The 19,579-nt window shown below is 31.4% G+C and overlaps 3 protein-coding genes across 9 annotated transcripts; 2 read left to right on the top strand and 1 right to left on the bottom strand.

The window, feature by feature from the left end:
- The first annotated feature begins 465 nt into the window (after window positions 1–465).
- LOC143193528 (uncharacterized) lies at window positions 466–7,485 on the top strand. Its single transcript, XM_076399792.1, has 5 exons — window positions 466–554; window positions 5,339–5,532; window positions 5,620–5,801; window positions 5,909–6,167; window positions 7,323–7,485. Exons 1-5 carry the CDS (start codon window positions 485–487, stop codon window positions 7,449–7,451), a joined length of 834 nt encoding a protein of 277 aa, XP_076255907.1. The 5' UTR covers window positions 466–484; the 3' UTR covers window positions 7,452–7,485.
- Window positions 7,486–7,553: 68 nt separating this feature from the next.
- On the bottom strand, window positions 7,554–13,682 carry LOC143193530 (uncharacterized). Its single transcript, XM_076399794.1, has 11 exons — window positions 12,971–13,682; window positions 12,619–12,909; window positions 12,150–12,448; window positions 11,928–12,083; window positions 11,693–11,875; window positions 11,134–11,627; window positions 9,256–9,628; window positions 8,632–8,820; window positions 8,385–8,578; window positions 8,013–8,329; window positions 7,554–7,954 (listed from the first exon to the last, which is right to left on the bottom strand). Exons 1-11 carry the CDS (start codon window positions 13,614–13,616, stop codon window positions 7,674–7,676), a joined length of 3,423 nt encoding a protein of 1,140 aa, XP_076255909.1. The 5' UTR covers window positions 13,617–13,682; the 3' UTR covers window positions 7,554–7,673.
- Window positions 13,683–14,052: 370 nt separating this feature from the next.
- Window positions 14,053–19,541, top strand: Nrt (Neurotactin). 7 transcript variants are annotated; one of them, XM_076399781.1, is made up of 12 exons: window positions 14,104–14,160; window positions 14,262–14,403; window positions 14,578–14,686; window positions 14,743–14,873; window positions 14,925–15,054; window positions 15,118–15,336; window positions 15,395–15,530; window positions 15,586–15,767; window positions 15,834–16,040; window positions 16,100–16,301; window positions 16,361–16,583; window positions 17,883–19,541. In XM_076399781.1, the coding sequence occupies exons 3-12, from the start codon at window positions 14,581–14,583 to the stop codon at window positions 18,477–18,479; spliced, it is 2,133 nt and encodes a 710-aa protein (XP_076255896.1). In that variant the 5' UTR covers window positions 14,104–14,160; window positions 14,262–14,403; window positions 14,578–14,580; the 3' UTR covers window positions 18,480–19,541. The 7 variants fall into 7 exon arrangements, with proteins under 7 accessions (XP_076255897.1, XP_076255893.1, XP_076255891.1 ...); XM_076399780.1 differs by having other exon boundaries at window positions 14,119–14,160; window positions 14,262–14,287; XM_076399782.1 differs by lacking the exon at window positions 14,262–14,403 and having other exon boundaries at window positions 14,053–14,160; window positions 15,187–15,336.
- Window positions 19,542–19,579: the final 38 nt, after the last annotated feature.

Raw genomic sequence — 19,579 nt, 5'->3', positions numbered from 1 at the left:
TTTTAGAAGCTATTTCTAGCTAACAGAATCCTTTGGAAAACTATTCATCCGATTAAACAATCTGTTAATTCCTAAAAAATATATTTCCTACAAAAAATAAAATTTTTTAGTTAAAGCTACAAAATCGTTTAATATTTTAGTAAACTGGCTAATACCAATTTTTTTTAACACAATTATTTTTATAATCACAAAATTGCAATTAAAAGGAAAAAATAATATATACTAAAACACAACAAACTTTACACAACCCTATATTTTCTAGCATCATAAATCAGGGGATGAAAAATAAATTTAAGTGTTAGACCTAGATTTAAACTTCATATATTTCTTTATTTTAACTTCATATTTACTACACAGTCGCTGTAAGACTTACGCGAGGCTATTGCCTGTATTCGAATGCTAAATTGGAAGAAAATTTTAAAGTAATCAGTAAATAATAATCTGTCAGAACTGTCAAAGGTCATATTTAAGTATAAGAAAATCAATGTCCAACAAAATGTCTTTTGGGACTATCAACAGTGAAAAAGTCAATGAAACTGATTTTGGGGATTCTGGTAAGAAAAACATAAATAATTTAAATACTAGATCATTAGTAAATTAGAAAATAACTTTAGCGCTATCTGTAAATTTCTACGTGTTAACTATGAAGAATCTGTCACTTGTCAAAATAAATGTCACTTATAATTCAATATTTTAAAACATATTTTAAAGTTTATTATATGATTTACTAGAGTTATTAATAATCCCTTATCTATTATAATTTAAAACTTTATCTTTAAATATTCAAAATACTTTTGTAAAACAAAATTTGACAACACGTCAAAATTATTTTTTATCAAATTTGCTTGTCATCCAAAAACGTCATATTTAATAATGCGTCATATCATTTAAAATTAATATGTACCAATTCTTCCTTCCATAAATCATAAGCTTTATTTTAAATGCCATGACAAGACGCATTGCAATACATTGTGATACACAAGAGTCTACTCGTAGGTACGCCGGGCATGCTACGTTGTCAGTTCTTGTAAATTATACGTATATTTCAAGAAAATAATATATATCGAACATATTCTCTTGGATTCATAAGTTAACCTAAAAGATCCCCTTTCAATGTAAAATGTCACAAAGTTTATGTGTACCGGAAAGACATTAACGGTTTTTACCGAAAAAAACTACATAATTTTCGAGAAAATTAAAATATTCATCATTCATTGTCCATTCAGTATCCCATTGATATGAAAAGTTGATAGTCGCATGAGACAAGATATTGTTTGGTTTTGAATTTGACCTTGGAATCTATCGGCGGACTTCGTCAGGTAATAACCACGATTTTTTCAATTATTCCATGCAGAAATGACGTTCGATCATACCTTTGAAGCAGTATTTCACAGACGATTTTTCGATTTTCCATTTGCCTGTCATTCAATTGGTGTGGTATCCATCTTCCCATGTTTTGGATTTCCCCATTGCTCCTAATCGGTCGCTAATCGTTTCTCTCATCCAATAACTCTTGCAGTCAACCAGAACGTTCTTTTTTATGTACATCGAAATGCCCACTTTAGAATTCTCGAAACCACGCCTTAAATGTTTTTAAGGTTAGAGCATGATCATCAACGTAAGCTTTTACCAACAAACGATGACTTTCAGTGGCTTTTTCTTTTTATTAGAACGAAGAATAAGAAAAACAAGTTTATACCTCTATGATGGTGTTACTTTCGCAAAATATAACATAGAGCCATAGAAAACATAGAGATTTGAAGCTTGATGTCAGTAAAATAAAGTGACATATGTTTTAAATATTAACATTACATACTTTGCTTGCTATAACATGCTAAATGTAATATAAAGAATTTTTATTAAAAATATTTTATTTTAAAATAATTTTAATTACAGAAAAAAAAAGAATATGTACGATAATAAATATAATTTATTTATCTAATTTATACATAACATTAAAAAACTAAAATTACTTTCTATATAGATATATAAATGCCCTTTCCGTATATATTTTTTTTTTAATTTTATTTCATATAATTTTATAAATTCTACAATATTTCTTTCTACGGCAACGTCACGCAATGATGCGAATACAGCCGAAGTTAACCCCAGTACCGACCACGCATTACTGAAAGTAGCCACAACTACGAATCCCACGTATTTAGATGTAAAAAACAACGGAACAAGTGATAGTCAGACAGAGCAACGTCTAAAAGATACAAAGGTTTAGGAATCTATAACTTTCTTGCGTTGTCATTGTTGCTATTAGTATCGATGATAATTAGATCCAAACAAAATCATTTCCTACTTCCGCTGATAATTAAACTACTAAGATTCAGATAATTCTTACAGTGTTAAACACTTCATCATTGAATTTTGTTCTATTGCTCGTTTTCTAAATCAAAATCAACAACTTTATAAATCACTAAAAAACTACTTTCGATACTTTTACTCAAGCTTTTTTTTATTAATTACATCTTACATTAGATATGCTTAGTACTGGATTGCTTCAATCTTCTGATTTCCTGCGAGTTGTCCGCCAGCTGTATTACTTCCACGTTGCTGAAATTTAGCAATCTTATTTCATATTTTAAGGCGAAATATTGGATCACTTCATGCATCCATTTGATTTCGAAGTCATCGTGCAGCTCTTCGTTGTCCATTAAAGTAGTGAAGCGAAGCTCCCACAGCAAGACAATTAATTATTCAACTCCATAACTGTATTAATGTATTAATTTACGACTTTATAATACCTAGGGTATTTTTTATAAAAGGCAAGAAATTAATTCCACCTGTGAATATCGCCCGAACTAAAAAACGAAATTGCTTTCCAGATCTGTGACCGAAATTATTTCGATATTAGGGATTTCTGGATTAGGAGGCCATCTAGTCCTCTGACATACTTCCGAATAATTCATCAATAAATTTCCGTCCGAAATAAATTTCAGTCACGACATATTTCGAGAATTTCGCCGGCACGCAACATACCGGAGCTCTCAACCATAAGAAACGTGTACCGCCTTCAGTTACCATAAAAAAAGTTTCCAAGTATGAGTGCAAGTGATAACCTGAACTTTAAGGGTATTTACGCTTTCTTAATTACCTAAACGAGGGCTATTTTTTGTTAGTTTGTGAATAGAAATTATTTTAAATCCATTGATCGGCTTGTTGATTAGCTCAGAGAGAAATTTAGTTGGCACTCTGGGTATCTTGGCCTAAGTGAAACTAAGCAATTACTAGTAGTGAAACAGACACTTGTTCGAATGGTAATTTAAAAGTAATTAAAAATATTTTATGCGTAGTTTTGTCGCTGTGTATAACATAGAGAAATAGTGATTTAACTTCATAGGAAATTTTGGCGAAATGTTTCGCGACGTCCAACATGTAGATGCCGCTACCGTTAACATATTACTTGTATTATTCGCGGTGCTAAAGAGCCGCGACGGGATCTGATTGGTTCATTTCGTTCTACGGTTTGGTTATTTTGCACGCCATTTTCATTGTGCCCTATATAGAAAACAATGTGGTTATACTTTTATAATGTCTATATTATTCAATAATCATTATATAAAATAATTATTATATTATTTTATTAGTATATACAAGTCGGTAATTGAAATGCATTCTCGCACTAGGAAGTGTCGGCGATGTTTAAAAAATGACTAGAAAACATTAAAAATCCTAAACTGGTCGGGTTAAACATGAAACAGATTTATGATCGTTATCACGTCAGATATTTTTGTGATACATTTAAACTTTCCTTTAAGTACATATGAACAATTTAGTGATCGTGAAAATAATACCATGAGCCCAGAATATGTAGAAATGGAAGTGGATCAAAATCAAAATCATCAAGGTAAATTGAAGGAGTCAGTCACATTTCGGTTCATAATCGTTACCATTAATTTCTAAACTATCCTACTGTATTTGTAGTGCCTATTTCCATCGATCCAGACCCACAGCCAGGGTGTTTGAAGCAAGTATCATCGACATTTGAACAAACTCCAGAAGGCAATGGTAGAGTTTGTATTTATTCAGTCAGTATTCCCCTTTCTGCTCTTTCTTACTGTTAATTACTTGACTCTATAACTTCAGTTCAGATGTTCCTATAAGAGCAAAGTTTTACGTTGTACCGTACATCTCAGGTTATTTAGTAAAGCTTTTGAAAAAAGAAATTAAGTGTGACATACAATTATGAATAAATCAGTAGATCCACAAATTGAGACTGATTCTATAGAGGCAAGACAATATCTCATGCCCCAGACTCCAACAAAATTGTTTTACTATACTATCAGTTGGTCTTTGAGCTATGTCTTATTTTATTCAGCGATTTTGCCACGTCGATAATATAACAAAATTTTTGTCAAATGTTTAAAAAAAAGTAAATTTAAAACCCTTCAATTGTACAGACCATAATGATCATTTTTTATGGTTTTATATATATGTATATAATATTTATATTTTATAGATATATTTATTTTTATATTATACTTATATTTTGTAGATAAATTTACATTATATATTTATATTTATTATTATCGATTTTATCTATATTTATTTATTTTTACAGGTTATACTTATATTTATTTATTTTTAAATATTATATTTATATTTAATTGAATTTTATTTAATAAATTTATTTCAGAAAAAAAAAGTTTTATTTAAATTTCATTGGTCAATTAAACATGACGTCAAGTCTGTCACGTGCCAAACATTACTAGTGAGCCAATCAATCGTCTTCACAGTAAAATATTTTTCTTACAGGTGCCTATAATGGAGATTTAAATTGACCAATCAAATTGCTTGAATGGCCCATTATGGCGTACTCTGGATGTTGGGCAAAGCAAAACTTTGCGCCAGAGTCCCCTATTGAGTTGCATCTCTATTACTCTATGGTGTATAAGACCTTGCTTTACCAATATGTTTTACAAAATATTCAATCAAAACAAAATGCTGAAGATTACAGTGAAGTCAGTACTTTGATTTTTTCTACTATGTAGAAAATGAAATTTTGTTCGCGCCTTGGCAGTTCTGAAGCGATTTCAAAAAGGCGCAGGTTTGAGATTTGAAACGGATAAAATGGTAGAAATCCTGGGCATCTTGGCATAAGGCGAATTTCAGAGAATTGTGAAACAAAACAACTACTAACAGTGAAACAAAAACATGTTCGAATGGGAATTTATAAAAGTGATTAAAAATAATTTAATAAATTATTAAATTGTTTATATCAAATTTATTAAATATTTTCTATAATATCTATAAATATCATTTTCATTAAATGACAAATTCAAAAAAAATTATTTTACACATTTTTTTTTTCAGTATTAACCTTTTTTAGGATTTGACTATGTGGTTGAAATAAAACACAGCGAGAAAGTGTGTTTTGGATCGACGATTACAAGAAGTACCGCCCCCATAGGAAAACACCTATCGCCTTTTCAGAAAAGAATTTCTCCCGAAATATTCAAGCCAGGCCCTGGATCCTATCATAATGAAGTTTATTCCTCAGCATTGTATCCCTTAATGAATAAGGTAAACACATTTATCGAATAGTATTGTCCGACAAATGGAAATAATTGTTTTTTTTTCTAATACATTATTTCACAAAATGTTTTACAGGTGCAAAGCAAACGCGGTGTTGGCCCGTTGGCTAGTCGAGACGAGCGTTTTAAAGAAAAAATTATAAGAACGCCATCTCCTGGTAGATATAACGTTATACCAAAAGGAGAATTCAAAGAATCGAAAGCGCCTTTTGGAGTTGCGGCCGCCATAACGCGTCAGAGGCACAATAATATACCAGGGTAAGAAATTTTATTTATATATACATTATAATATAGTTTTTTCTCCAATAATTCTATATAATCCAAAAAATTTTGACATAAATCACCAAAACAAGGCTATATTTCAGACCGGCAACGTATAATACACGGAAAATAAAAAAATGCCGCAGAACCAAACTGTCAGATAATTTTGGCAAACCTAACATGATTTATGCGATAGAAACTACTTGTGTTTCGGTTCCAATTGACACATGTCAAAAATGCAACAAGTTATGCACCGGCGATTACTGGCACCTAGACTATTCCGAATTCTTGTGTCAGCTATGCTGGATGGAAGAGCGAAGTGTGCCAGAATTGTACACCAAGGAGGTTTTAAAAACAATGAAGGTTTGTAGGCTGCGAGCAAACATGCGGGGCTCAAACTAAAAATTACTGAGAATAGAAAAATCTAAACGAATCCTTATTTATTAATAAGTGCAGTTTCTTTGCAGAAAAATTGCTAAATATTTCTTAATAGTTTCTAAAAACAGCTGTCTGAAGGCTTTTAAATTATAGAAGAAAAAAAATATGACGTAATGTCGTATTAAAAAGTCATCTTCAGTATTTTTGTGTCCGCAAAACTTGGAAAGTAATCGATGGACTGACTTGGTGTTTTTACACACAATCCTATTTTTATAGAAGTGTTTTTTATTCCGAATCCGCAAACAGAAATGAAAAATTCCAAACGCTTTAAGTTAACTTGTATTATGTTGTCACGGTAACCATTATGTTAATAGTAGTTATGTAAGAAATTATAATAAAAAATCCGATGTACAGCATTTCAGTATACGCATCAGACGTACATACAATCACTCAGTAGTATTAAAATCAAAATTTCACAAAAATATAACAAAGTATCTAATCTAGTTTGCGAGAAACGTCATCCATACATAAATCTGTCACTATAATTTGGAACTAATTGTTTGATACGTTGTCAAATGTATCATTTTGACGTAAAGGAGGGATTGAATAAACAAATTTTATACCTTTATTTTAAATTGCATAATTTAAATATAAAATGATTAAAATTTATTTCCTATACTCACATCCACAAAAAATAAATAGTATTTTAAATGACAGATATTCAAAAGATAAATAATTCAATTGGATTAATAATTAAATTATACCTGACATTTTTCCTCTGTTTTCGAACATGTCAAATATTAAAATAATTGCATTATCTGTTAAAAAGAAATAGGTGGGTTAACTTCATACGTATTTAATTAATATGTTTTATAAATAATTCAATTGTCTTTTCTGGACAAATCTGCGCTATCTAAAACACTTTTACTTACTTATATAATCATTAATGTCAGAGCCGCAATCAAAGGTAGCAAAGCATATCTAATTTAAAATAAAAATGCCGAAAAACTGTATTCATCTTTCTATTCTCAAAAAATTTAGAATGAGCCCCGTATCCCGTTGAACAAATTACAGGCGAAGTTAAAAATATTGGAATAAAAATACTTTTATAACATCAATATATGTATATTATGATTTTAGAAAATAAGGAACTGCTCTTTTATGCACAATCACCAAGGTACTGATGCGGCCATCATTACAATGCCACTGAATACAGTTAAAAAAAAAGTCAGAATTGAGAATTATCTAGATTTATACTTAGAATGTTAATATGGAAAATATAATAAAGCAGACATTATTAATACATTACAAGTATCATTATTATACTTTAGTTAATAGCACTTTAAGCGCTCTCAGTAAATAACAACACTATATGTTAAATAGTTTATTCCTAAACAATGTTCTAGTTCACGTCAAACAAATTAAAAAACATATTAAAGCTTATTTTATAATAGAATGGAATCACATTACACCTATTTATTTTAAAAGCAATTATAAATCATTTGAAGAGCCCTGCCCGTCGGGATTTGGTCGATTATCTACTGAAAAATTCGTAAAAACACTGGTCTCGCTTCCGTCATCCACTTTAAGATTTCCGTTATCAGTACTACTGGAAATCGCATCTGTTGACTCTGATTGTATAAAATCACATTTTTCGGGATTCCACCCTACGGTAATTGCAGAATCTTTATTAAGTGAGCAACTTGAAGTTGTTTGTGACTCTGCAGTTGCCAGAGTTAATTTTTTTAACAGGTGATCGATTTTTTCTTTTCCTACAAATCGTAAGATGAAGATTAAGTGCTAGTCATCAATAAAAACGAATAAGCTAACCTTTTAAAAGTTCTGCATCTAGTGACGATTCAGAAGTACAATTTGAAGCAACGGGATCAGCTGTTTTCGATTTTTCATCATTGTCTAGTACGGTATCGACATTTTTGGCCCCGGAGGGTTGTTCTGCTAAACACAGTAGATTATTTTTGCTGGTCGATTTCTGATTGTTATAGTTGTCGTTAAATTTCCGCGCTTCCTCTTCAAAGTTGATTAAATCGAAATCCTCCTCTATACAAAGATTATTTATGTCGTTCTCAAATTCCTCCGCCATGTCATCATTAGATTCTTCAGAATCTTCCTGTACAACTTCAGACAACCTGTAAATAGAATCATTAAACGTTAAGTAAATCATTTTGAACTATCCAATTATACCTTGAACGAAGTCTTTGCGTAATCTCATCCAATTCGGTAAATTTTCTCTTAAGAGCTCTATTTAAAGGCTCATTGGTATCTTCAATCCCAGTCGTAAGGGTAGGTAAGAGTTGCATTTTATAGTCGTCTTCATATATATTACACCCAGTGTTACTAAAAGTTTTTTGCACATTTTCTAAGGGATCGATATGAATCTGCAACATTGTAAGAAACAGTAAGTTAATTCCACAAATGAGCTAATCCATACATTAATTTGACCATTGCACTTCCCAGAAAAATCCATAATATTAAACCAGCCTTGAATACTTGGTAGACCGGCTTTTAATACACTTAAATCAACAGCAGCAAATCCGAGAACTACATCAGTTTGGGTATTGGGCTGAAGCACAGCATTTGTACTTTTCTTCCATACTTTAAAAATCAGCCTTTTTTGGTCCTACAAAACAAACTATATAAATAACAAAATATCTTACAATACTTTCTTAATATATAGTGTTTTCGTTCGGGACGAGTCTGGACGAGTGTGTGAGGTTTCTCACGTTGGTATGGATCCGAGTGGTCCACTTTTTAATTACTATCATATAGATCCTATTGAAGTTGAGCGATTGGCTAGTTTATTTTGATTTTAATGGCTTTGGTCGGTTGTCGCTTATTAGCATAACACAAAAAAGTTTACTGTGGTGAAATCGCACGGCCCTGATAACCAATACAAATCACTTGCTGCATTTCGTCCACATGCATTCATAATTTAAGCCAGAACCTCACGGCAAGTCGTGCTTTATCATACAGACCCGCCCTTATTGAAAAAACCCTTATACAATAACAATGAAATGGCAGCAGAATAAATATTCAACACTATTAACAAACTTACGTTAGTTATCATATCAATCGGTAAGCTAACTTCACACTTATAATTCCACTGTGGAGCGGTACTTTTTGGAAAGACATTGGTTATTTCTACAGGTCTGCCTGGCATCGTTTCGAATGTTACATATGTACTTGGCATAATATTATCGTCCTGTTTTGGCGACTTGCTTTTAATCCTCTTACATTTGCTTTTGAGTTTTCTTCTGTTTGGAAGTTGATTTGCGCAATTTATACTAACTGCAACTCGAATATTTGCCGCTTGATCCACTATCTTATTTTGTTGACCTTCTAGACTGATTGCCTTCTGCAAAGTATCCAAAAGATCTGACGTCTTTCTAACACATGACGTTCCGGTACTTGCTTCATTGTTTAAGCCCCTAAAAAAAACAAGAACGATAGGATGTTTAATGAATTATATTGTTCGATAAGAAAATCACACTTTATGGCTTGAAATAAAACGAAAATTTTATTCAACGTAACTCTTTACATATACTATGTTCCAGCAATTGTCTAATTTACAGATTCTAAATTGAAATTCGTTGCATAAAAATCGTTTTCCATGCATTAACAGGTCAATTGAAAAGTCCCCGGCCTACCATAGTAAAACATTTTTTTGCCAAAATTATTTTTTTTATTCAACATCATTCCCTTCAAGGGTGATAGGCGACCCTCCAACTTTTCGATACCATTTTTGCGGTACGATTTGTCCTTTGCTTCAAAATAGGCCTCAAGTTTGGGCGATCACCTCTTCATTCAACGAAAATTACTTCCCAGCGAGCGCTGGGGGCCAGGTCTAACTTCACTGACTTGTGACACGATGTATTGTTTTGGTGAAGCAGCACTTTCTTTTTCTTCAAATGCGGCCGTTTTTCGGCGATTTAGTCCTTCAAACGGTCCAATAACACTATGTAAGTAATAGTCGCTGTTGACGGTCCTTCGTATTTCAAGGTAGTCACTGGAAATTATTCCATGCGCATCCCAAAATACAGACTCGGATGACTATGACTATCTGATTCATGACATTCGAGAATGATATGATGTAGGTACACGTTCAGTTGATATCTTTACAGTGTGTGCTATTTCATTTAATTTCAATTTTCGGTCATTCAAAATCATTTTGTGGATTTTTTTTATGTTTTAGTCGGTAACAACCACTTTTGGGCGTCCGTCTTACTGCGTTCACCGTCTTCGTCTTACATATTGCATATAAATCCTTAATGGTTGATTTTCCTGAGTTTCCGGATTCCAGTATCCAGAAACTCGGCATCAAGCCAAGTTTTTGCTTCAACTGTATTTTTTTCTTCAAAAAGCAACATTTTATCAACACGCGAAATTTCTTTTTATCCATTTTTTTCACAATAACAAAAGCTGCTTCACTCAAAATGCTATAATTCACAAACTAATGATCCGACAGCTATCAAATTTATACACGCATCTTTTGATGGTTAGGGCTAACTAAAAAACATATGGATTTAATTCTAGTAGCACCATCTATGTGACAGGCTGGGGACTTTTCAACTGACCGATTAGTTTCTATTAAAATCTACCCGGCATTAAATTATAAACTTTCCCAATAGACACCCTGTATAGCGAGAACTTTTCTAATAAATTTTATAGAACATCCTGCAGATTTAAAGAGTTACAATTTCCTGGCACCAGGCACATTTCAGAGCCATAGCGGTATACCACAGCCTTATCCATAGTAGTAAAACGATACAGAAGTTCATTTAAATATTTTTTTGAAAACAGAATATGTCTTTAATATGTTATTGGCAAAGGCTATTATGCCAAAACATTGCTCACAGTATAGAACGAGATGGTAATTGGCTGAGATAAACTATTTATGAAACATCTATTCACTACTGAATTTCAAATAACTAACCTCGGTACAGTCGGTGCGGTAATAGACGGCTCAGTATTTGTACTTGTTTCCATAAAAACAGGCTTCGATTTCTGCTCTAAATGCTTCAAGAAATTGCATAATATTTCTTGAGTCCTGGTTGTATTTGGAGAATCCTTTAAATCCATCGTTGGTACAAAATCGGACTGTATAGCTTTATCGACTTTATTGGATAAGTCAGAAATATTATGGTTTGACTGTAAGTTCTCCTTATTACTAGTGAGTACTGTATTATCGATGTTACTTTTCAAATGAGCAACATTTTTATTTGCATCTTTTTTAACTAGCGTTACGGACGATTTCCTTGAATTTGGAAACTTTGCACGCACTACGTCATTCTTAAAGCCTCTCTCTATCTCCAAGTTTGTTATTTGCTCACGAGTCCCCAAAGCTGTCAGAACATGGACCTGTCCGATCACTGAATTGTCACTGGTTGAATTAATGGGTTCCCACCAATCTGTTCCAATAATAGGCAACTGAAAAAAAAACAAATATCTCTTTCAATTTCATTTCATTCTATAATTATTTCAAAAATGCATACTTTATTTTTCTGTAAATGTGGAAATATAGCAGAATTCCGATAAGCAATGTAAAACTGGTGCAATGGAACAGATGATATACCAAAAGGCCTACTAGAAATTTGTTTTTTCTCCCAAAATTCAATACTTATAAAATTGTCCCTTAAACGTTCAAGAATTTGATCTTCATATATTAAAGGAACAATCTAGAAAAGAAACATATATAATAAAGAAAATGTCAGCTTATAGCAAACACACCTGGTAAAAATTATAAACTGGATTTCCATTTGAATACACTATTTTACTAAAAGTTTGTTCCGACTGACAAAAGGGCTGACATACTAAATAAGAGTCACAAACTGCATTTGAAAACTGTGCCTCTGATATATAAATAAATCCAAAAAGCAACTGGTCCTACAACATGTATAATTTTGAATCGATAGTTGAAATATATTAACAAAACACAAATTTCTAGTGTACCTTTTTTGGTATTTCTTTTTTAGTATCTAACCATTTCTTTTGCCAATCTATTTGTGTATCTTTAAAATACACAGATTTTATGCTGTCTGGTGGCACTGCCCTAATACTATTTAAATTCTTTTGATAACCAGTTTTATATAAAGTATCACATTGTTTATCATCACTACTTTTACAAAAAATTTCGTGACCTCTTAAATCGCATTTACATGTCTGTACCTCTTTACTTGTAGTATGCTTAGAATTTTTATTTATTTTAACATTCTCGACAGAACTAGTTTTGTACTTAAAATTAACAGCATCTAAAAATGTTAATACAATAAACTTTAAAAATATATTAAACAGGAAATTCTAAGTTCTGAGAAAATAAAAACCTTCTTGCCGCCTTTTTAAAGTCTTTATGGGTCTAAAGAATTATTTAACCATAAATAAAGATTATTATAAGGCATGGTTATATATCTCTGTTACATACCAATAAATTCTTTTCCAAAAAACACGCGCCCACATCCTAACTGAATTGTTAATTTTAATGTTCCAATTACAATTGGAGATTTCTCTGTTAAATATATTGGTAGAGTCTCTGAGCAAGTTAAATCCTCTTTATATATTAAATTTTCCATATTAAACTTAGCTACTCCCAATAATTGAAAGGTTTTATTTATGGAATTTTTATATTTGATAATAAAATTAATACACCATTCTTCTTCACCACATAAAGAAATGTTAATAACATTATGTATAAGTGTCCTTTTAAAAGGTATAACTACAAAACAACTTTAAAACTGATGAACTTAATTTAGCAAAAATGAAAATAATTTTATTACCATCATTAGTACGCCTGCCAATTATTCTTGAGTAATTATCATTTTCTAAACAGTTTCTTCCTGTAGATTTTCTGTGCTTGGTCAAAAATATTTTTGGTATACTATACTCTAAAATATAAGTTTCATTGTAACTGTGTAAAGTACGATTTGGCAAATCATGAGTCACTTTTTTCAAGCCTTGAGTATTTAAGTAAATACTATGTAACTGGATTTTCAAACAATCTCCATATTCTAACAATTCTTTCTTTATAGGTTTCTGTTTTGGGATAACAATAGAATCTTTTGATTTTGCTCTTCTTAAGTCACACTTCAAGCACTTAACACTATAAGCTAAACATGTAGAACATGAGCACACCACTGATTTTTCAGTAGCATAACATGCGTTTTCATATCTTTCTGATAGTAATTGATTCTCACAAACATTTAAATCCTTAAAGACGTCACTTGCAACTTCTAATTCCTTAATTTGATAATTTATAGAACCGTTACTACTTCGAGGTGTATTATAACATTTTTCATTAACAGTTTCTTTATTAAATGGGTCATTCTTTAGTATGGATTCTATCATTGAGGTACGCAACTTTTGTCCCTGTTCCAAAATATGTTCCACTAATTTTTTGTCAATCTTTTTGTCTTTAAACGACATTTTAATGCAACAATATACACAATCGATACAAAAATCTAACCAATGTAATCACAATACGAAAACGAAACGGAAACAACAGTGACATTACGAACTAACGCATGCGTAGCATTAAGGTTGAAAATTTTAAACAAAATAATGGCATTTCAGAGACATTACTGTTTATAAAAATATGAAATTGTTGATTAATGTTTATAGTATATTAGTCTAGAGGATTTTCGTAATTTATAATAAATTACTTACAAAACATGTAACAGGCACTTAATTATTTGAATCTCAAATTTCCTTCAGCTGAATAGAATTCTAACTATATACTTAAAATCTGAATAACATTGAACTTGAAAAAAAACTAAAGCTGCAAACATCTGACATATTTTAACATTCACTGCTAACAATGCTTCTTCTTTCAACTTGTTTTTAATGGCTTTAATATCATAGCATTCGATATATGTACACTATTTTCTAATATGAGAACATGATTTGACAACTAAATTAAAAAGAAGAAGAGGAAAGCTTTGTTTTGAGTGTGAAACGTTTGAATTCCAAGGTAAATGAATCTTTAATCAAATCTTAACAAAGTTGTTTGTTCCATTTATGAATTATCAATGTGATGAAAGTCATAACAGATCTGTAAAAATATTCTTTCAGTAAGCCCTACTTTTAAGAATATTGTGGTACGTATAAAATTGCAATTAACTAGCGCATGTGTACCAAACGGCACAAGGGAAAATCGATAGCTTTACAAAGCTAAGATATCAACCGGCTTATCTAGTGTTTCTTATACAATAAAGTAAGATTATTTTATTTAACTATTTACTTATGTATACATACATATATTTATATAAAATATTTTAGTATATATATGTACATCTACATCTATGTGTATATTTGTATGTATGTTATTGGAAGTTGATTGATATTAAAACATGTAGAATAATAAAATATCTATTATTTCTTTTAATAGAAAATGACAGACATGGAATCACAAGGAATGGTTAATATTTCCCTTACAGAAGATAAGAAAAGTATAGAAGAGGAAGAAAAAGAAAAAAAACATGAATTTGATGAAAAACGTAAGATAATACTGTTCAGTTTGCTTTTGTGTTACTATTTGGAAATTATATTCTAGAATTAAGTGAAGAGAAACGGGCACTTAAAGAAATAAAGGAAGGTATGGAGGTGAAGCCCAAGAAAATCCCAATAGGTGGTATTCAAATGCCAGGGTTTTTTACCAGGAGCAAATCAAAGGAGCAGTGCAAGGTAGATTAATTGTAAATCTAATATCCGGTTTTTTTCAAGCACTAATTTTAGGATGATGATCAAGCCGAAGGTACAGAGCTTATTGAGCAACAAAACGATGTTAAAGAAGATGTTTCTTCACAAACTAGAGTTAAACTACCAAATCCTTTTAAGAAAACCAAGCCTTCTGATATAGAAGAAGGTGAGAAATTATCTGAAATCAAAGACAAGAAGAAACTTTTAGAAACTATTAGATTGCCTTTAGTATCTGTTTTCCAAAAGATGAAAAAGAATCCTGATCCACAAACTATTAATAACCAAAATACGCAAGCAGGGTTAGCATCTGTTGAAACCTTAGATGAGAAAAGTAATAACAGCACGACTGATGGTAAAGGGGCGGCCCGTGATGAGAAAAAAGAGCCTGAGAATGATGACAACGATGTACATTGGACCCAGAGAGCGAAGACTTACAAAATAGCGATTGGTACAGTGCTTGAATATGTTAATAACGAGGTTGAAACTTATATATTTTTTAATCATAGGTGCCTTGCTATCATTTTTGATTCTTATAATAATTATTGTTACTCTGGCAATGAGAGGAAAATTCCCGATAGTTTCTCCGCCTATTACAAATGGAAAATTTGTTGAGACAATTACTAGTTGTGGTAAAGTAGAGGGGTAATATCATTGTGTTGTCATAGAAAATAATTTAATAATTCGAAATTATCTTTAGACAAATGGAAGATAGTTCCTTTGCTTTTCGAGGTATACCATATGCCAGGCAACCTATTGGAGAGCTTAGATTTAAATATGCTCAGCCACTTAATAAATTGGGATATTGCTGGAATGATACCTTCTTGGCTCATAATGCCACACCAACGTGTTTACAGATATTGGGAAATGGAACTGTTACTGGTAAGTTATTTGTTAATTTTAGATTATGTTTTGTAATATATCAATACATGTTCTCATACTTCTTAGGTATTGAAGATTGTTTGACTCTGGATATAGTAACTCCTTATATCAGATATGACAATCCCCTTCCTGTAATCGTATTGATTGGCGCAGATAGTCTTGTTGGCGGTTCCCCTGGTAAAATGAGGCCTTCAGCTAGATATGCCAGATCTAGAGACGTTGTGTTTGTCCGGCCCAATTTCCGATTAGGCGCCTTAGGATTCTTATCATTAGGTAAATATTCCCTTACTATCACCTGAAATTGTAAATAATGATATTATGCCCTACTTCAGACATTCTAAGTCAATCAGATTACCCCCATACGTCAGGAAATTATGGGCTTTCTGATATATTAGAGGCCCTCAGATGGATTCAATTAAACATAGAACATTTTGGCGGAGATAAGAACTCTGTAACTTTGTTTGGACACAAAGCTGGCGCTACCTTAGTCACTGCTCTGTCAACCATACCACAGGCGAAGAAATATTTTAGCAGGTAATGATTAAAGGTATAGCTCAATGATATCATTTTTATTTTATATTTTTTTCATACAGAGCTTGGGCTTCATCAGGTGGCGCAAACTACCCGCAAAAGTCTCGTGCCGAATCTGAGGCCGACTTTAAAGTATTCCTAGAGTCTGTAGGATGTCAAGATGCTGCGTGCTTACAGGAGATAGACGCAGAAAAGTTGGTCACTTCTGTTCCGGATACATGGAGAAAGCCTCAGCCTGATTTGCCAAGCAAAGATGAAAACCCCAAAGAAAAACACCAGTGGTTGGTAAGTTCGGTCATCAAGTTATTTCCCGATCTTACTGATACTTTGAACGATGATTGGTTTATAATGATCACTTGTTAAAAAGTTTTATCATTCTAAAAAAAAATTGATATACATTTTCTAATTTCGCTGTAGTAATTGTTTAAGGCTTCTATTAGGATAATACAGCATTCTATTGTTCCCTGCAAAACACCTTTTGTTAATCAATTCTAGTATATTTTATTTGTTAAATAACAATTATTTTACACTTTATAATTTGATGGGGAAAAAATAAATGTTTTAGAAATTAAAAAAGTTCTATAGTAAATTACTGTATTTTAAGGCATACATTTTAAAAAGGATGATTTTTTGTTTGTTATCAGAAAAGGAACGACACGATCGCTCGCCAAAATACATTGATGATCGATGAAGATTAGTAGTTAAATGTTTTTGGAATTGTGAATTAAAACCCAGGGGCGTTTTTTATTTATAACCCTCTGTAAGAATCTGCATTTTTTTGCATCAGATGTCAATTAAGACATTCTCAAATGAAAAAATTCATGGGTTGCTCTGTCCGACTACCATTTGTCCTGATTAATACCATGTAACTAGAGATAGTAATATGATACCTTTTTGTACAAATTCTGATTTTTTTGGTTCTAAAATCATTTTTCCATATAACATTTTCCTTGCGATTTGAAGGAGTTGCTGCACATATTTACTTAGAAATTAGTAATTAAGTGTCGCTTTTTATGACAGCTTCAAGGATGTCACAAAAATAACAAAAGAGATTGTTTCGTAGATAAGTAGTAAGATAAGTGTTTTAATTAACATATTATAAATCTTTTTGTCATTGAAACAGCCATCAACAAAAACAAACAGTACTATAAAAACAAACAGTACTATAAAAACAAGAAAGTACCTACAGTACCTCTTTTTATGTTTCAATAAAATCAATTTCAAATATTTTATTTGACTAGGATGAAATCTTCTCAACAAAAATGGGATAAATCACAAAAACACTATTAACTTATTTCAGTTCTGTGTTACTTGAGGGAATAATTTCTTTAAGTATTGTAGACCATGTCTATTTTAATTATAAATATCTGCTAGGGTCGGTCTTATATCGATAAATTATCTTTACTTTTCATTCGCCATTTCAAATTGCAACAAAATATAATAACTGGGAATTAATCCCAACACCCGATATTAAATAATTCGCATAATCAACTGAATAGAAGTATGAAACGAATAAGGCAATGTCTTATTGTATACATATATACAATCTGTTGTTTAGTTTACTGAGAATTTTTTTATTTACAGGTTGTTGATGGAAACATATTGAGAGAAAACCCCGAAGAAGTATGGAGCAAAGGTTCCTTACCTGTTAAGTTAGTTATCGGATCTACAGCGCACGCAGGCAGTTCGGATAAACTATTACTCAAACATACCAACTGGACCGAGAGTCTGGTTAGGCACCATGTAAAAGAATCACATCTAGGTTTGCAAAATCTCACAGACGAAGTACTTAAAATGTACTCCCCCACATATCAAGGTCTGAGCGCTGCCGTGACAGATGTTCGGATTGCCTGCCCCTTGTTTGCTATCTGGACCAAAATGCAAGATACCGCTTTCTATATGGTAAATCAAACAAGGGGTGTGAACGAACTGGCCGATATTGAATCAGATATCGACGCTATATTGGGCAGATACGAGCCGAAAACGCCAGAACAGCGAAGGTATTTCTCGGCCATGCAAGGTCTATTCTATCATTTCGTTTGGCATGATAAAATTGAAGAGAAACAGACAAGTAAGCAGGTCATCATAGTTGACCAAGACGCATTACATAACTCCACCTATTCGCACTGTGCTTATTGGATGTCGAAAAACATTGTTCCACTTTTCGCGGCTCTCGATTAAACTTATTCTCTAAAATTCTCTTATATTTATAAAATGATGCCAAAACATTTTGATAATTTTCATTTGACCACACAAAAATGCCATATTCCGCTTGAAACATATACCAAAAAAATATACAATTTACAATTTTTCACATCTACTAAATATAGAAATAATTTATTGTCTTCAAACAATTATTTTATCAGATTGATTTATCTTGGACTGGCATTTGAAAAGTTTATCAAATATGTTGCAGAATCTAGTGATAAAACCTTTAAAATACTCTATGCTCAAAATTTATATTATTTAATCAACGCTCTCTTGATTGTCATTGGGTGAATTTACATATTAAATTGGACGTTTTTTAATGATAATTTTTGTAATATAAAATTTAAAGAAATATAGTTGTAGCTCAAATTTTTTCACAATGTACATAGAGAAAACGTAGAAAGAACGTTAACTATGTCCATTTTGTTGAATTTCGGTTTTTTCTTTTTCAGGAATTACTGGAATATTAACAATTTATATAACGTTTGTTAATTATATGTTTCGATATTTTATTCATGTATAAAACTATCGCAATGCAGGATATCTGTTTGAAGCTAATAAATGTATAGTACATTTATGTTTTCTTATACATCTTAAGTAACTTTTATATGTCATGTAAGAATGTAATTAGTATATTAACACAATTTTCACAAATACACGTACATATTAAACGTTTGAGATATCTGTGTAGCTTTCGATATGTGATTACAAACATATTTAATTTATGTTTTTACATTTTTCATTAGGATTAATTATACAGTACTTAATATAGGACATGTGAAATTCAAAGACTGTAACTGAACACTAGTTTTTAAGGCCTAATTTAACAACTAGTATTTAGTATATTTGGTACAATTTATTTTTTACCATAATGTAATTCAAATGTTTCAGAATAACCTTTATAATATTCTGATCTCTATATTTTTATTTTATTTCAACAAAGACTGGACTTAATTTATAAGATCGATTTCGATGATGGCTTATCAAATTTTCTTGTAAAAAAAAACATATTTGTGAATATACTCTATAAAATTGTACTTTTGTTTTGATATTTTTCCTCAGTCAGCCGCATA

This window comes from Rhynchophorus ferrugineus, unplaced genomic scaffold (genome assembly GCF_030347505.1).
Source record: "Rhynchophorus ferrugineus isolate W39M unplaced genomic scaffold, kcgeb_rfMv2 rfM3, whole genome shotgun sequence".
NCBI classification, from domain to species: domain Eukaryota; kingdom Metazoa; phylum Arthropoda; class Insecta; order Coleoptera; family Curculionidae; genus Rhynchophorus; species Rhynchophorus ferrugineus.
This window is presented reverse-complemented; position numbering and strand designations above follow the sequence as displayed.